This window comes from Hylobates moloch, unplaced genomic scaffold (genome assembly GCF_009828535.3).
Source record: "Hylobates moloch isolate HMO894 unplaced genomic scaffold, HMol_V3 SCAFFOLD_14, whole genome shotgun sequence".
In the NCBI taxonomy this organism is placed as follows: domain Eukaryota; kingdom Metazoa; phylum Chordata; class Mammalia; order Primates; family Hylobatidae; genus Hylobates; species Hylobates moloch.
In genome coordinates, this window is record NW_026652289.1 from 83,269,078 (window position 1) to 83,285,124 (window position 16,047).

The window sequence follows — 16,047 nt, forward strand, 5'->3', positions numbered from 1 at the left end:
AATAAAATATATGACAATAACAGCAGATAAATTGGAATTATGGAATTAAAGTGTTGTAAAGTCCTCACATTGTACAGAAAGGTTGATGACTTTCACTAGACTTTACTTAGTCATGGATTCCTATTGTAATCTCCAGATCAACCACTGTAAAACAAAAAGAAAGAAATATGACTAACGAACTAATAGAAGAGAAAATTAGAATAATATAAAATGAGCAATTAATCCAGAAAAGTGTAAGAAAAAAGAGGACAAAAAGAACATAGAAGAGACAAGGGTAAGGGGAAGTAAATAGTGAAGGATAGATTTAAAACCAAATAGATCAGTAATCACATGAAGGATAACTAAAATACAAAGATTATCAAATTCAATTTTTTTAAAAACCCAACTATGTGTTATTTATAAGTATCATCATAAATCATTTAAACACATTTTAAAAAATGGTTTTTAAATTACAAAAGGAATATAGATTGAATATGCAGTGATGGTAAGAATTAATGAAAAAAACATAAATGTATTTTAAAATCTGTATTTGTTACTAATGGGCCTAAGTGTACCACTTTAAAATCAATGCCTGTTAATACTGCTTAAGGCACCATACACCATGTTTATACCTTTTAACTTTTAAATATTTAAATATTTCTCTACACATCTATAACCATAAAGAAAAGATAGCATGAACTCCGCCAGAATGCTGTGTGTGCTGATTTTTACCCCCTTGATTTTCAACTTCTTGATTCTTTTTTTGGTTTAATTTAGCTCCTGTACAAACACATATTACTTTTGTCATTTTAAGAAATGTATCTTATAAAAACATTATTAGATCCAGTTCCTGGTTCCTGATGCAAGAAGCTCAGAAGTTACAACTTTGTCCTAACAAGCAAAAAGGTGAACACACTAAAAAAAACAACAGCTCTTCTTGGAGCCAAACTAAGAGGAGAACACACAGGATGAACTTCTGCTCTCAAGATTAGAGGGACAAACAGGGGATACAGAGAGCCAGGACTTTCCAGAGCAGAGACTAATCAGCAAAAACACCACAGGAACCAGCAGCAGAGTAAGAAAACCTGAACTGGAATTGGCAAATTCCTGGAGGCTCAGTGCGTACAACTTTGAAAGTTAAAAATTCCAAAAGGATTCAATCATAGGGGGTTCCCAAATATCATGAGATTTACCTCCAGAAGCTCTACCAGGTTCCCACAGGAAATACTGAAGAAATGTTCCCTCGTCCTTCCACCAGAGGGAAGTGAAAGAAACCATTTGGAAATGTGCCAGAATTTTCTGTGTTTTTAATAAAGCCTGCCATCAGGAGAAATGAATTAACCAGAGTCTAACCCTCTAGGGCATTATCAGAGCTTACCTGACCCAAGGGAAGGGAAATACTGAACTTCACCCACTCTAGCCATCCTATCGCACTCAAGTGGGGAGAAACAAACTAAGAAACACCTATGAAGTTCGTGTCCAGAGGGAAAGGCTCACTAAAAAACTGAGACCTAATCATAGGAGTATAGAATGCTTCCCCTCCCTCCACACCTTACCACTACATTAGTAACTTACTAATTTACAGCAGTTCCTTTTACCTGGTACATCATGACCACCAATCAAGAAAAAATTACAAAGCATACTAAAAGGCAAAAAACAAACAAACAAACAAACAAAAAACACAATTTGAAGAGACAGAACACGCATTAGTACCAGACATAGCAGCAGTATTGGAATTATCGGACCAGAATTTACAACAACTACGATTAATATGCTAAAGGCTCTAATGGAAAAAGCAGACATCATGCAAGAACAGTTAAACAATGTAAGCACAGAGATGGAACTCCTAAGACATAACCAAAAAGAAATTCCAGCAATCAAAAATAATGTAACAAAAATAAAGAATATATTTGATGGGTTTACTAGTAGGTTGGATACAGCTGAGGAAAGAATCCCTAGTATGAGGAATATCAATCGAAATTTTGAAAACCGAAAAGCAAAGAGAACAAAGACTGAAAACAACAGAATAGAATATCCAAGGATTGTGGGACAATTACAAATGGTGTAACATATGTGTGATGGGAATGTGAGAAGGAGAAGAAGTAGAGCAGGGCTCCCCAACCCCCAGGCCACAGGCCAGTACCTGTCCCTGGACTGTTAGGAACTGGGTCACACAGCAGGAGGTGAGGGGCAGGTCAGGGAGCATTACTGCCTGAGCTACGCCTCCGGTCAGATCAGTGGCAGCGTGACATTCTTACAGGAACACAAACCCTATTGTGAATTTCACATGCAAGGGATCTAGGTTGCACGCTCCTCATGAGAATCTAACGAAGGCCTGACAATCTGAGGTGGAACAGTTTCATCCCAAAACCATGGCCCCCGACAGTCTATGGAAAAATTGTCTTCCACAAAACAGGTCCCTGGTGTCAAAAAGGTTGGGGACTGTTGAAGTAGAGAAAGGAACAGAAGTATTTGAAACAATGATTGAGAATTTCCCCAAATTAGTGTCAAACACCAAACCACACATCCAGGAATCTCAGAAAACAGCAAGCTGATACATGTGGGGGAAAAACATCCAACACCTAGGTATATCATTTCAAACTATAAACAATTAAGACAAAATCCTGAAGGAAGCCAAAGGGGGACAAAAAACCCTTCCCTTTAGAGGACCAAAAAGGTAAGAATTACACCTGACTTATATGAAACCATGCAATCAAAAAGAGAGTAGAGTAAAATAACTAGTGCTGAGAGAGGAAGTCACAAATCTAGAATTATTGAAATCATCCTTCAAAAGATAAGGAAAAAAAATACATTCTCAGGCAAAAATTGAAGAAATTTGTTGCAAGCAGACCTGCCTTGAAAAAATGTTAAAAGAAGTTCTTTAAAAAAGGGAAATGATACAGGTTGAAAGTTATATCTAAATTAAAGACAGAACCACTGAAGAAGGAAAAAGTGAAGGCAAAATAAAAACTTTTGTTTTTCTTATTAATTTATCTAACAGATAATCGTTTGTTCAAAGTAACAATAGCAACAATGTATTTTATTATACTTATGTGTATACATCATATATACATATATAATACACACACACACACACACACACACACACACACGCACCTTAAAAGAAAGAAATGGTACAAGGGACAGGAGGAAGAAATTCATGTTATTTTGCATTATAAAGTACTCGCATTACCCATGAAGTGGTGTAATGTAACATGAAAGGTGACTTGGGTTAGTTGTAAATGTACATTGCAAACTCTAGGGCAACCACTAAAACAGTAAAAAAAGAACTATAACTGATACACCAAGAAAGGAGGGAAAACATAACCATATAAAATGCCCAACTAAACCATAAAAGTCAGAGTGGAAAACAAAAACTGAAATAAGGAACAAGGACAACAAAAAATCAGTAACAAATATGATAGTTATTGATCCAACTATATCAACAATCACTTTGAGTGGTCTAAATGCATCAATTTAAAGAGACTGTAAGAGCAGATCAAAAAACAAGACCCAACTGTATGTGCCTACAAAAAACCCACTCTACATATAAAGACACATATAAATTAAAAATGTCTTATGGATGGAGAAAAATATACCATGCTAACACTAATCCAAGAAAGCAGGAATAGCTATGTAAATTTCAGATAGAGCATACTTCAAAGCAAGGAAAGTTTCCAGGGATAAAAAAGGATATTACCTAATGATAAAAAGATCAATTCTACAAAAAGACATAACAGTCCTTAATGTGTATGTGCCCAAAAACACAGCATCAAACTAATGAGGCAAAAACTATTAGACCTACAAGGATAAATAGGTAAATCCATTATCACAGTTGGAAACTTTAACACCCCTCTACCAGAAATTGAAAGAACCAGCAAGCAGAAAACCAGTATAAACATGGTTGAACTCAAAACATTGTCCATCAATTGGATATAAGCAATATCTATAGACTACTTTATCCAACAACAGCAGAATACACATTCTTCTCAAGCTCACATGGAATATTCCCCATATTTGTGTCATAAAATGAGCCTTAACAAATTTAAAAGAATAGAAATTACACATTGTCTGCTATCAGAATACAAAGAAACTAAACTAGAAATCAGTAACAGAAAGATTACTGAAAAATCCAAAAATACGTGGAGATTAAACAATATGCCTTTAAATAATATATGTCTCAAAGAAGAATTCTCGAGACATTGAAATATTTTAACTGAAATGAAAATGAATGAAAATGAAAACACAACTTATCAAAATTTGTGGGATGCAGCAAAAGAAGTGCTTAAGGGAAAATCTATAGCCCTGAATACAGTATTGAAATGTACAGAAATGAAAGATCTAAAAATCAATATTCTAAGCTTCTACTTTAGGAAACTAGAAATAAAGAGCAAATTAAATCCAAAATAAGCAGAGAAATATTAAAAATTAGAGCAGAAATCAACAAAATTTTAAACAGAAAATCAATAGAGGAAATGAACAAAAACAAAATCTGTTTTTTGAAAAATGATCAATAAAATCAATAAGCATCTAGCCAGGCTAAATAAGAAAAAAAAGAGAAAGGACAAAAATTACTAATATCAGAAGTAGAAGACATCATTACAGATCCCATGGGCATTAAAAGGATAACAAATAAATACTATGAACAATTCTATGCTCACAAATTTTATAACCTAGATAAAATGGACTACTCCTCGAAAGACAAAATTTCTCAAAACTCAAACAAGAAGAAATAAACAATCTGAATGGGCCTATATCTATTGGAGCAATTGAATCAAATAATAATAACCTTCCAAAACAGAAAGCAACAGGCCCAGAAGGGCTCACTGGTGAAGTCTACAAATTTAAAAAAGAAATTATACCAATTATCTACAGTCTCTTTCAGAGTACACAAGCAGAGGATATACTTCCTAAAACATTCTATGAGGCCTGCATTACCCTAATACAAATGGCAGATAAAGACATTCTAAGAAAAGATAACCACAAACCAATATCACTGATGAACATAGATTCAAAAATGCTCAACCAAATATTAGCACGTTGTGGTGGCTCACACCTCCAATCCCAGCACTTTAGGAGGCTGAGGCAGGCAGATCAACTGAGCTCAGGAGTCCGAGACCAGTCTGAGCAACATAATGAAACCCTGTCTCAACCAAAAATTTAAAAATTAGCAAATTGATCTCAACAACGTACAAAAAGAATTATACATCATGATCAAGTGGGATTTATTCCAGATATTCAAGGCTGGCTCAACATTAAAAAATTAATATAACCCATTACATCAACAGGCTACAAAAGAAAAATCATACAATTATATCAATAGATGAAAACAATTTTGACATAATCCAACTCCTATTCATCACAAAAACTTTCAGTAAACGGAATAGGGGAGAACTTCCTCAACTCGATAAATATATATATCATTAAGTATGATGTTAGCTGTAGGTTTTTTGTATGTGTGTATATACATATTTTTCATAGGTATATATAAAATGTGTATATGTATATATACAAAATATATGTATATGTTTATATAAATGTAAATATATAAATATACAAAATGTACATACATATTTATATATAAATGCAAATATGTACATATATCTTATATACACACAAAATATATGTACATATGTATATTTTATATATGTACATATGTATATTTTATATATATACATATCCGAAAAACCTATAGCTAACATCATACTTAATGATAAGAAAACTGAAACTTTCCCACTAAGATTAGGAACAAGTCAAGGATGTCCCCTCTCCCACTCCTTTCAATAGCACACTGGAAGTACTAGCTAATACAAAAGGACAAGAAAAAGGAAATAAAAAGTATATAGACTGGGAAAAAAGAAATAAAGCTGTTTTTGATCGCAGACGACATGATCATTCATGTAGAAAACCCAAAATAACTGACCAAAAAAAAAATCTCCAGGAGCTAATAAACAATTACAGCAACTTTGCAGAAGACAAGGTTAACATGTAAAAGTAAATCGCTTTCCCATATTTCGTCAATTAACAAGTAGAATTTGACATTGAAATCAAAACACCATTTAACCCCCCAAAAATTAAGCACTTGGGTATAAATCTAGTAAAGTATTTACAAGATCTATATGAGTAAAACTACAAAATTCTCACAAACAAAATAAAGGAAGAACTAACTAAAGAGCTATTCTATTTTCATGAATAGAAAAACTCAATATTGTCAATATGCCAGTTCTTCTCAACTTGATCTATAGATTCAATGCAATCCCAAACAAATCCCAGAAGGTTATTTTGTGGGTATCGATAAAGCAATTATAAGATTTGCAGAGAGAGGCAAAAGACCCAGAATAGCCAACACAATGTTGAAGAAGAACAACAAAGTTGGAGGACTGATACTACCAAACTTCAAGACTTAGGATAAAGCTATAGTAATCAAGACTGTGTTATTGATGAAAGAATAGACAAAGAGATCGATAAAACACAACAGAGAACCCAGAAAGAGACCCACATAAATATAATCAACTGATCTTTGACAAAGATGCAAAGGCAATAAAATGGAGCAAAGATCGTCTTTTCAACAAATGGTCCTACAACAACTGGACAATCACATGCAAAAAGATAAATTTTTTTAGACACAGACCTTACACCCTTCATAAAAATTAACTCAAAATGGACCACAGACCTAAATGTAAAGTGGAAAACTATAAAACTCCTAGAAGATAATAGTGGAAAACCTGTATGACCTTGGATATTGCAATAACTTTTTAGATACAATACCAGAGGCACAATCCATAAAAGAAAGAATTTAAAAGATGGGTTTCACTGAAGTTAAAAATGTATGTTCTGTGAAATACAATGTAAAGAGAATGAGAAAACAAGGTACTGACTGGGAAAAATATTTGCAAAAGACATACCTGATAAAGGACTGTCATCAAAAATATACATAAACTCTTAAATTCAGCAATAAGAAAAAAAAAAACACTTAAAACTTGGCCAAAGACCTTGACACCTTACCAAAGAAGACCTACAGATGGCAATAAGCTTCTGAAAAAATGCTCCACATCATATGTCATCAGGGAAATGCAAATATAAAACAATGTGATACCACTACACACCTATTAGAATGCTTAAAACCCAGAACACTGACAACACCAAATGCTGACATGGATATAGAGCAACAGGGGCTCTCATTCATTGCTGGTGAGAATGTAAAATGGTACATCCTCTTTGGGAGATAGTCTGTGATTTCCTTAGAAAATTAAACATACTCTTAGCATACGAACCGGCAAGTGCCCTCGTTGGTATTTACACAAGTGATTGAAACCTTATGTTCACATAAAAATCTGTACAAGATGCTTATAGCAGCTTTACTCATAATTGCCAAAACTTGGAGGCAACGAAGATGTTCTTCCAGAGGTGAATGGATAAATAAACTGTGCTACATCCAGACCACTGGCATATTATTCAGTGCTAAAAAGGAGTGAGCTATCAAGCCATGAAAGAGTATGGAGAGAGCATAAATGCATATTACTAAGTGAAATAAGTCCATCTGAAAAGGCTATAGACTGTATGATTCCAACCATACGACATTGTGGAAGAGGTTCAACTATGGAGACAATAAAAGGTCAGTGGCTGCCAAGAGTTGTGGTGAAGGTAGTGATAAGCAGGCAGAGCACAAAGAAATTTCAGGAGAGTAAAAATACTCTGTATGATACCATAATGATGTATTACACATTATGCCATTATACATTTGCCCAAACCCATAGATTATACAAAACCAAGAGGGAACCCTCTTATAAACTATGCATTTGGGGTGATTATGATGTGTCAATATAAGTTCATCAGCTGTAACAAATATACTACTCTAGTGGGGAATGTTGATAATTGAGGAAGCTGTGGGAAATCTCTGTACCTTCCTCTTCATTTTGCTGTGAAGCTAAAACTGCTCAAAAAAGTAAAGATTTTTTTAAATGATAAAGATCAATACCTGATTATACCTTCAGCATTTCTTTTTACAATATATTCTAGGTATGTGGGTTTTATAATATTTGATAGTATTTTGTTGGAGTTGTAGCATTTTAAATAGTGGCTAATGAATGTAAAATCATACATTTTGCAAACCTACACAGAGGGCCCCCCAAAGGAATTTAGATAACACATAAGCCCATAGGATACTGGGCTCCACAGCCCTGCCTGCCATCTTCAGTGCCAAAGCGTTAAGTGCATGACCACTTAGTTCTACTGTCTTGTGACTAAAGCTTCCAAAAAGCTGAATCTGCATTTCAAATCAATAAAATACCAAAATAATCAATCTTGTATAATTATGTGTTTTACATTTGTATATAATTACATGTTGGTTCATATTATTCATTTTAACAAACTTGACTTCTGGACATGCTTCATAACCAATGCATATTTATTTTATGCAAGTCACTTAGAATGGCCTTTAGATGCATGTGCTCAGGTGACTGACTAAACAGCACAAATAAAGGAGAAACATTACGGAAACTTGGCAGATTAGAACCTTACATATGCATTACTTCAAAATCATTTCTTATGTATTATCTCATTCCCAGCCCAGTTACAAGCCCAGGAAGTAAATTAATAATCACCAGAAGTCAGTGTATGCAATAAGAATAATTTAGGCACTTTCACTTAGCAAATTTATTGATGTATATTCATGATGTTTGTATACACAGTTATAGATCATGGACAATATATCCAAAACATCTCTTAAATCTGCCCCCCTCTCCACATTCCCACAGTGGCCATCCTAGTTTCAACCTCCTTGTCCCTTACCTTTCTCTCCTCTCTAACCCATCTCACACTCACTGCTCTCAGCATCTTCTGCTTAAGCAGAGATTTGGTTACTTCCCTCCCCTGTTTAACAACCCATCATATCTTCCTCCTCTGCCTAGTGCTTCATGAAGGAGCCTGTTGAATAATAGCAGGTCAAGCAATTCCTTTGAGGACTCATGTTGTGCCTCCAAATTGTATGCAAAGTTTTTTCACTCCAATCTATAATTTATACTTGAATTTAATACGAATATCATGGTTTGGACTATTTCCATTCCTAGGAAAATATGCTATGGCAGGCTGGTCTTACAGCTTCACAAAACCCCTGGCACACTGCCTCCTCATGCCCTCAGAGGTGCCTAGACTAGGGCCAGGTGAAATGCAAACTTGCAGAGGAACTCAGCACGCCTCACACACTGCAACCTTACTGTCCCCACACTCATCTAGCACCTCCTACCAAAGAAAAATCACAGCCTCCCCCTTGTAAGGTGTGCTTCTAAAGCATAATTCTTACAAAAGTGTCTGTAAAACTATCAGTAGTTTGGTCAGTATTATATTGGTCTTTCAGAATGTCTCAAAAAACATAGCATAAATTTTCTGAGAAGTCTTGCAGCAAAACTTGTAGTAAAGATCAACAGGTTGCCAGTGTCCCACAAAACACACCTTGCTGAAGGTGAGCTGTCCTCCACTGCAGTTTCAGTCTTTTCTCAGCCTGTTCCCATTACCCGGAAAAGATTTCCTACTTCCAGTGGCAAACTCCTTCTCATTTTTAGAACTCTAACCACCAATTCTTTGAAGCCATTCTCAGCTGCTCTAGTTGAACACAATGTTTTCTAGCACTTTGTATAGATATTTATGTTAAATTTCATCACATGTAGTAATTTTGGATTTACTTGTTAATCTCCCTAGCCAGCTCATGAGATCTCTGAAAGGAAAAATAATCCCTCATTTTTCTGTTAATTCTCAGAATTTGTCAAAGTCTACAATAGGAGCTCAATAGCATGTGTGGAATAAATTGATTAAAGCGTAAATGATCTTTCACAAAAATAAAATATGTAACATCATATGGTGTCTTCATATCACTCCAGTTGGGAATCTCTGCTGACAAAAAAAGGAATCAATAACAATATTTGGGAGTAGGAAAACCAACTACTATGGTCTCTAGAACAGCCCAGTTAAAATGGGCAACACATGTGTAAAGAGAATCTATACCAGCCAAGATTTTGCCATGTGAAGCCTTTATGAGAACCATTGTGTCTCTGTCCAGAGTGCTGAGATTTCAGCTGGAGAGACCTGGCGCCACTTCAAAAACCGGGCAGAGCCAAGTAAGGCTGGAATACAAATGTTTGCATATTTTGTTATGTCTGATAGAGACTTCGGCTTCATCCAGGATCTCAGGAAAGTCACATCAAATTAGTTACAATTCATCCAGTTTAAATAAATTAAATGACTTTGTTCTGCCGAAGTTACCAAGTCTAAAGGAAGCAGCAGATGAAAGACAAAGGACTTGTCCAATGTTGGTTTTCCTCATAGCCCTACCACTAATCACAGAGTGACCTTGGGCATGTGACCACACCTTTCTAGGCATGGACTTCTTGATCTCTGAGTTGAGTAGTTACATAATTAAGATGGAGCAGACCTTCAGTGAATCACCAGTGTTGGCAAGCACTTTCTCTTATTTAATCCTCTCAAACCCTCTGAAGCAGGTATTATTATTCTCATTTAACACATGAGAAAACAGGGCTTAGAAAGGTAAGTGAGTTTGTTCAAGGCCACTCCATGAACACAGCATTGCCTGGCTGGGAAGTTCAATGTGTTCACAGCCAACACCACGGCTAAGGTGAGAGATAAACTTTCTCCCGCCCCCTTCCCATGACCTCTGGCTGCTGACAGCCTTCTTCACATGCATTTCCTAAGGACACTGGAATGTCATTGACACAAAGTGCCAATTTGCTATTTTTGTGATTTTCTAACATGACAAAAGTTATTTTAAATGTTCATGTAGTGTAACACTAACTTATGCCTAAACTTCTCCTAAGACTCAGAGCTCCTCATAATAACTTGGTTTCTAAAGAGTCTCTTAAAGAAGCAGAAGTTCCCAGAAAAAAGCCTGCAGCTTCTCCACGAGTGGTCTCTTCTCCAAAAGGGCTTGCCGCAGCCTTTGCAACCTCAGGAGCCTGTTCTACTGACTTCCTCCTGTTCCTCCACTGAGGGGCTACTGCACCATCACCCCCATCCAGGCAATACAGGGTCACCCACTCCAAGGGAGACAGCTGTGGAGCAGACACAAACAGTGTGACAGCCTGGCTGGAGGTGACCCTGGACAAATGGGGGAAGAGGGGGCTACCGTCCCTTTCTCACCCTGTCACAAACCACTTGCGGGGTGTGTTAGCTCTGATGCCTGGTCCTTTTTCATATGGTTTCTGCATGAAAATGACCATAATCACATATCTAGCTTTAAGGTCTCTTCAAGTTGTTTCCATATTCTTTAGTTGATCACAATGACTGACGAGGTACTATAGTGTGCATTTTATTAGCCGGAAAGCCAAGGCTCAAGATGCTTAAGAAACTTACCCAACAGCAGCCATCCAGAAACCAACACAGCCAGAACCCACCGAAGATCCCAAGTACAAATCCTGAGCTCTTTAAAGTAACTGAGGAGCTGCTCCATAAACAGCAACTTTTCCTGTTCTACAACCCATGAGACTGAACCTGCCTTCCCCTACAGCTCTTCTCTCATGGTAACTTTTCCACATCATCACATATACATTCAATATTTTAAAGCATGATTCTGTCCGTAGGAGGAAGAACACATTTGAGGCGAGTGTAGTGTTGGAAAGGAGGCAATGTATCACGGCAATTTTAACTAGGTTAAGTGATATACCATTCATCAACATGATAGTGCGGGTAACTGTTTATTTGTAGGATTATGAAATATCACCTCTTATCTTTTTCCACTTTGCCAGGTAGCTCTTAGCACTATTTCTTTTTTAACCAGGAATTGTGGCTATTCTCTCACCTCTTTCCCATCATGCTCTCCCTCCCAATGAACATTATTATCCCTGTGCCCCACCCTGCCACACTCCAGGGTGCTCCACAATAGAATATGATACTCTGTATAGACAAGACACCAAACCCATTTACAATGAATTAAACACTTGTGTGAAGTATTTGTACTGTATGGAGAATATATCATAAATATTGAATATCCAAAGCAGCATAGAGGAACAATAGGCAAGTTTACGCAGATTCGCCAACTGAAGTGGGCACTAGCAAGGCTGCAAGGCGAGAGGCCCATGGAACTGGTGGCAGCTGCCTGGAGGGACAGACATGTGTATTCCCGATGGGGAACCCTGAGTCCTCGGAGCAGGACTCCCGGTACCTGTCCTCACCAGGAAGGCAAAGCATGCCCATTCCTAAGACGGGGTCACAATGAAAGTTCACAGCTGGCCCTCTTGCCCTCTGCCTGGATAGATTCGCCAGCTGCAAAGCTCAGGGCCAAGCCCCCACCAAAGACGTTACATACTATAGGCGGCAGAAAAGTCTAGAAGTGGCTAAATTGACAATGCTGGACTGCGTGTCAACACTTACACCATAAGGGAGACTAAAAAGTGAACTTCACCTGTTCTTGCTACTGAGCCCAAGTTCAGGATGCTTGAGTTTCTAAACTGAGGGAAAAGTACCCATGCACAGGTGGCCGGGATGATGGAAGAAGCTTTACCAGGTCCCTCCTTGGTGGGAGGGGAGACCGAGAACTTAGGAGAGAGCAGGCTGGGGACAGACTCGGAGCATGGCCCTGCCTCGCCTGGGGCCAACTAGAGTGTCCCAGCCGAGCTCCACCGCCTGGCCGCCCGACGCTTTCTAAAAAGCCCCTCGGAGCCCAGGGAGGGGAGAGGGCAGCCCTGTAGCCAGGTGGGACTCACCACGTCCATGATCTGCAGGAGGCTCAGGGAGAAGTAGACGGTGAGCGGCTGCGAGTCATTGGCCACGGGCCTCTCCAAGGGGTTGTAGTTCTTGACCAGCTCCTTGTAAAGCTTCCTCTGGAACTCGCCTTGCAGGGACACTTAAGGAGAAGAGACCCGGGCAGGGGGCTCAGGGCAGGCCGGTGGGGGTACGCCCGACTCCCTCCTGCCCGCGTCCCCCGCCGCCCACCCGGTGCAGCCCAGACAAGCAGCCCCCGCAGCGCCCCCGCTGCCCCTCCCCGGCGGCGGGGAGATCCCAAACCTGGCCCAGGCGCGGTGCGCACAGAGGCGCCCGGGATGTGCCCGGGATCCCACGGAGGAGTGGAGGGCGGGGAGGCAGCGGCTTTACCGTGCAGTAGCGACGCGGCCAGCGCCAGCCAGACGCCTCCCGGCGAGCAGCGCATGTTGCGTCCCGGAGCTGCAGCGAGCCGGCGCGCCCCACGTCTCAGCTGTCGCCCGGGCCTGCGCCTGCGACCACAGAGCCACCTCTCGGCTCGGCTCGCGCGCCTTTAAGGAGCCGGGTGCGCGCCCCCGCCCCGCCCGCCCCCGCGCGCCTCTCCACGTGACGAGCCCCGCCCCCGCCCCCGTCCCCGCCCCCCATCCCTCCAGCCCGGGCCAGCGTCTCGGCGGCCACCCAGGGAACTGCAGCCCGGGGTGTGAGCGGGAGGTACTCCCGGCGCTGGGTACGCTCCGGGCACCTCCACCCCCCAGTCTCCACCGAGCGGGCTCTCGGCCTCGCGCCTCCGGCCAGGCCAGGGACTGCCCAAGGCCGGGCTCTGCCTCTCCCTTGCGTTCTTTGTCCCCACTCAGCCCGCTCCCGCTCTCAGCCAGAAGCTGCGCCGGGCACTCAGGAGAAAGCCGGGACAATTCTGGGGTCCAGTCTTCCCGGACTCCCTCCTCCACGCCAGCGACCGGGTGGCGGCGATGGGGAACCAGGCTTCGGAAGTCTTGCCAACCAGACAAAACAGACCCGAGGAAGTCCCCCTCCTCCCGCTTTCCGTGAGCCCCGGTTTGCTTTCCGCACCGTTTTGCTGGGCGCCAGCAGCCAGACTCTTGGCTGGGATCTGAAGTGCTGGAGGCACCCTGTCGGGGAGGAGAGATGCCGCCAATGTGTGTGATGGGATTCCCAGTGGTTACCCTAATGTATGGCTCATTCTTTTTTAAAGGAGATTAAAAAGATCAAAAAGTTAACTCCTAACTCTTTGCTGGAAGGACAGCCAGAACTTGGTGTTCTTAGCTAGGCTCTTCTGAGCCAGCGCATTGGAAAGAGTAAATGAGAAGGAGAGGCTCAGAGAGGTCCAGGGAGTGCGGAGAGTTCTTGATGTTGAAGAGGAGGCTTGATTTTGGAAAGAGGAAGGGAGGAAGGAAGGCGCCAAGGGGCGGCTTCCAGGGTGACTGAAGCTCCATCCCATTTACTACCTTCTGCTGAGCACAGCAGCGCCCTGCTTCCGCGTAGGGGGCGCTGCCACCTTCTTTCCTGCAGCCCCCGTGCATCTGAGCTCCACCAGAGCAACTCCCGTGGACCACGCAGCGGCAATGCCTAGGTTTCTGAACTGCCGAAAACCACTGGATTCTTTTAAGACTCCAAGAACTAGGGAAAGGCTCACCAAAAGGTGACTGAACTTGACTGTACCCCAGTAGCAGGAATGGGGGACTGAGCCCAACTACTTGATTTGGAAGAACAATGCAGTGCATGGCCCTTGCGATGAAGTGTCTTAAGTGTATTCCTGTTAATGGACACATGTTTAAACAAATGGTCAGCATAGGCTTTCATAACTGCCTAAGAGCCTAGAAGAAGGATTAGCTGTTTTTGGAGGGGGGTTCATAGAAGAGGTGACAGCTGAACTGGATTCACCTCAAAGGATAGCAGTCGCCCTGCCAGGAAAAAGGGACGCCAGGGGTCCCTGGAGAGCAGACAGGCGTGTCCTTAGCTTCATCTGGCTCTTGAGTCCCCCTACCACTTCTAGCAGTCCGGACACCACAAAGCAGGCACTTGATGAATTAATTATCTACAGGGGATTAGTTGTTGGTAAAGGGGGAATTAGAAGAAGGGAAATAAAACCCAGTGGCAGAACAGAGAAAGCCCATGAAGCATTAGTGAAAAGATTCTCACTGGCACATCCCCTGCACTGGTCATGGGACTGTAACAACACTCTTCTACAAGCGCTGAAAGTACCTAAGAGCCCTGTCTTCCCTTCTAGAAGAGCATGAGCCCATGGGGCCAAGGGAATTTATTTTTTCTTGAGTCTGGCTATCAGGATCACATTCCTGAAACCAGAACTGCTTCCTTACCGCCATTGCACCCGATAATATAAGAAACCTAGAAGTAAACCATTTTCAGGTGGGACAAGCAATTCGTAAATATTTATTTGTCCTCTGTTCTCTGCTAGGCACCTGGAGGACCTGCAAGCGCAATCCACTCACTCAGCTTACAATGTAGGAGTGCTGGAAGTTAGCGAATAAAACATAGCAGGATGTGAATACATGCCTGGGCATACCAAAAATATGGATTCTATGGGTAAGAGGGAAATTTTAACACACTCTCAGGAGGTAAGGTGACCTTGGGCTTGGGGCCTATGAGAGGTGGGGAGCTGGAACGGAGATATTCACATAAATCCAGAAATTGGTATAATCTCCTTTCCAGTGTAAAAAAGACCAGGAAACCTCAACCATTAGCCAGGGAAGTGGAAGGAAGCATGTTTTCTGCTTGGGCTCCGGATAGGGGGAAAAAGATAATTACACATTTAAAAACCAAAAAGTGCATTAGGCTTAGGTGTGGAGTCCAAATGTGTATTATACGGTTTAGAATTCAAGAATTCCTCTGGAGGAAGATTTAGTAACTTTACACACATGGGACTCCAAAAAATGCCCCCAAATTGCAATATCCTTGAAAATAAGTTCAAAATAAAAAATGTAAACCATTCAAGGAAACAAACGCTACATCATCCTAGGCCACCGTCAATTAGGCAAAGTCAGTAGGCAGAGTAAACAGAAAAATGTGTGCCTCACAATTTGAGATAATAGGACACTGAAAAATAAACTATAAAATTTGTGGCGGGGCGCAGTGGCTCACGCCTGTAATCCCACCACTTTGGGAGGCTGAGGCAGGTGGATCACCTGAGGTCACAAGTTCAAGACCAACCTGGCCAACGTGGCCAAACCCTGTCTCTACTGAAAATACAAATATTAATCGGGCATGTTGGCAGGCACTTGTAATCCCAGCTACTTGGGAGGCTGAGGCAGGAGAATTGCTTGAACCCGGGAGGCAGAGGTTGTGGTGAGCTGAGATCACGCCATTGCACACTAGCAGGATAAGAGA

General features: G+C 41.0%; 1 protein-coding gene across 1 annotated transcript in view; it reads right to left on the reverse strand.

The window, feature by feature from the left end:
- LOC116482010 (neuronal acetylcholine receptor subunit alpha-7) overlaps positions 1–13,210 on the reverse strand; it is a 143,181-nt gene extending 129,971 nt beyond the window's left edge. Inside the window, exons 1-2 of the mRNA XM_032175132.2 lie at positions 13,078–13,210; positions 12,690–12,829 (exon numbers count right to left, since the gene is read on the reverse strand). Of these exons, the coding sequence (XP_032031023.1) occupies positions 12,690–12,829; positions 13,078–13,132 (195 nt within the window). The 5' untranslated portion in view covers positions 13,133–13,210. The remainder of the gene's footprint in view (positions 1–12,689; positions 12,830–13,077) is intronic.
- Between the last annotated feature and the right edge of the window lie 2,837 nt (positions 13,211–16,047).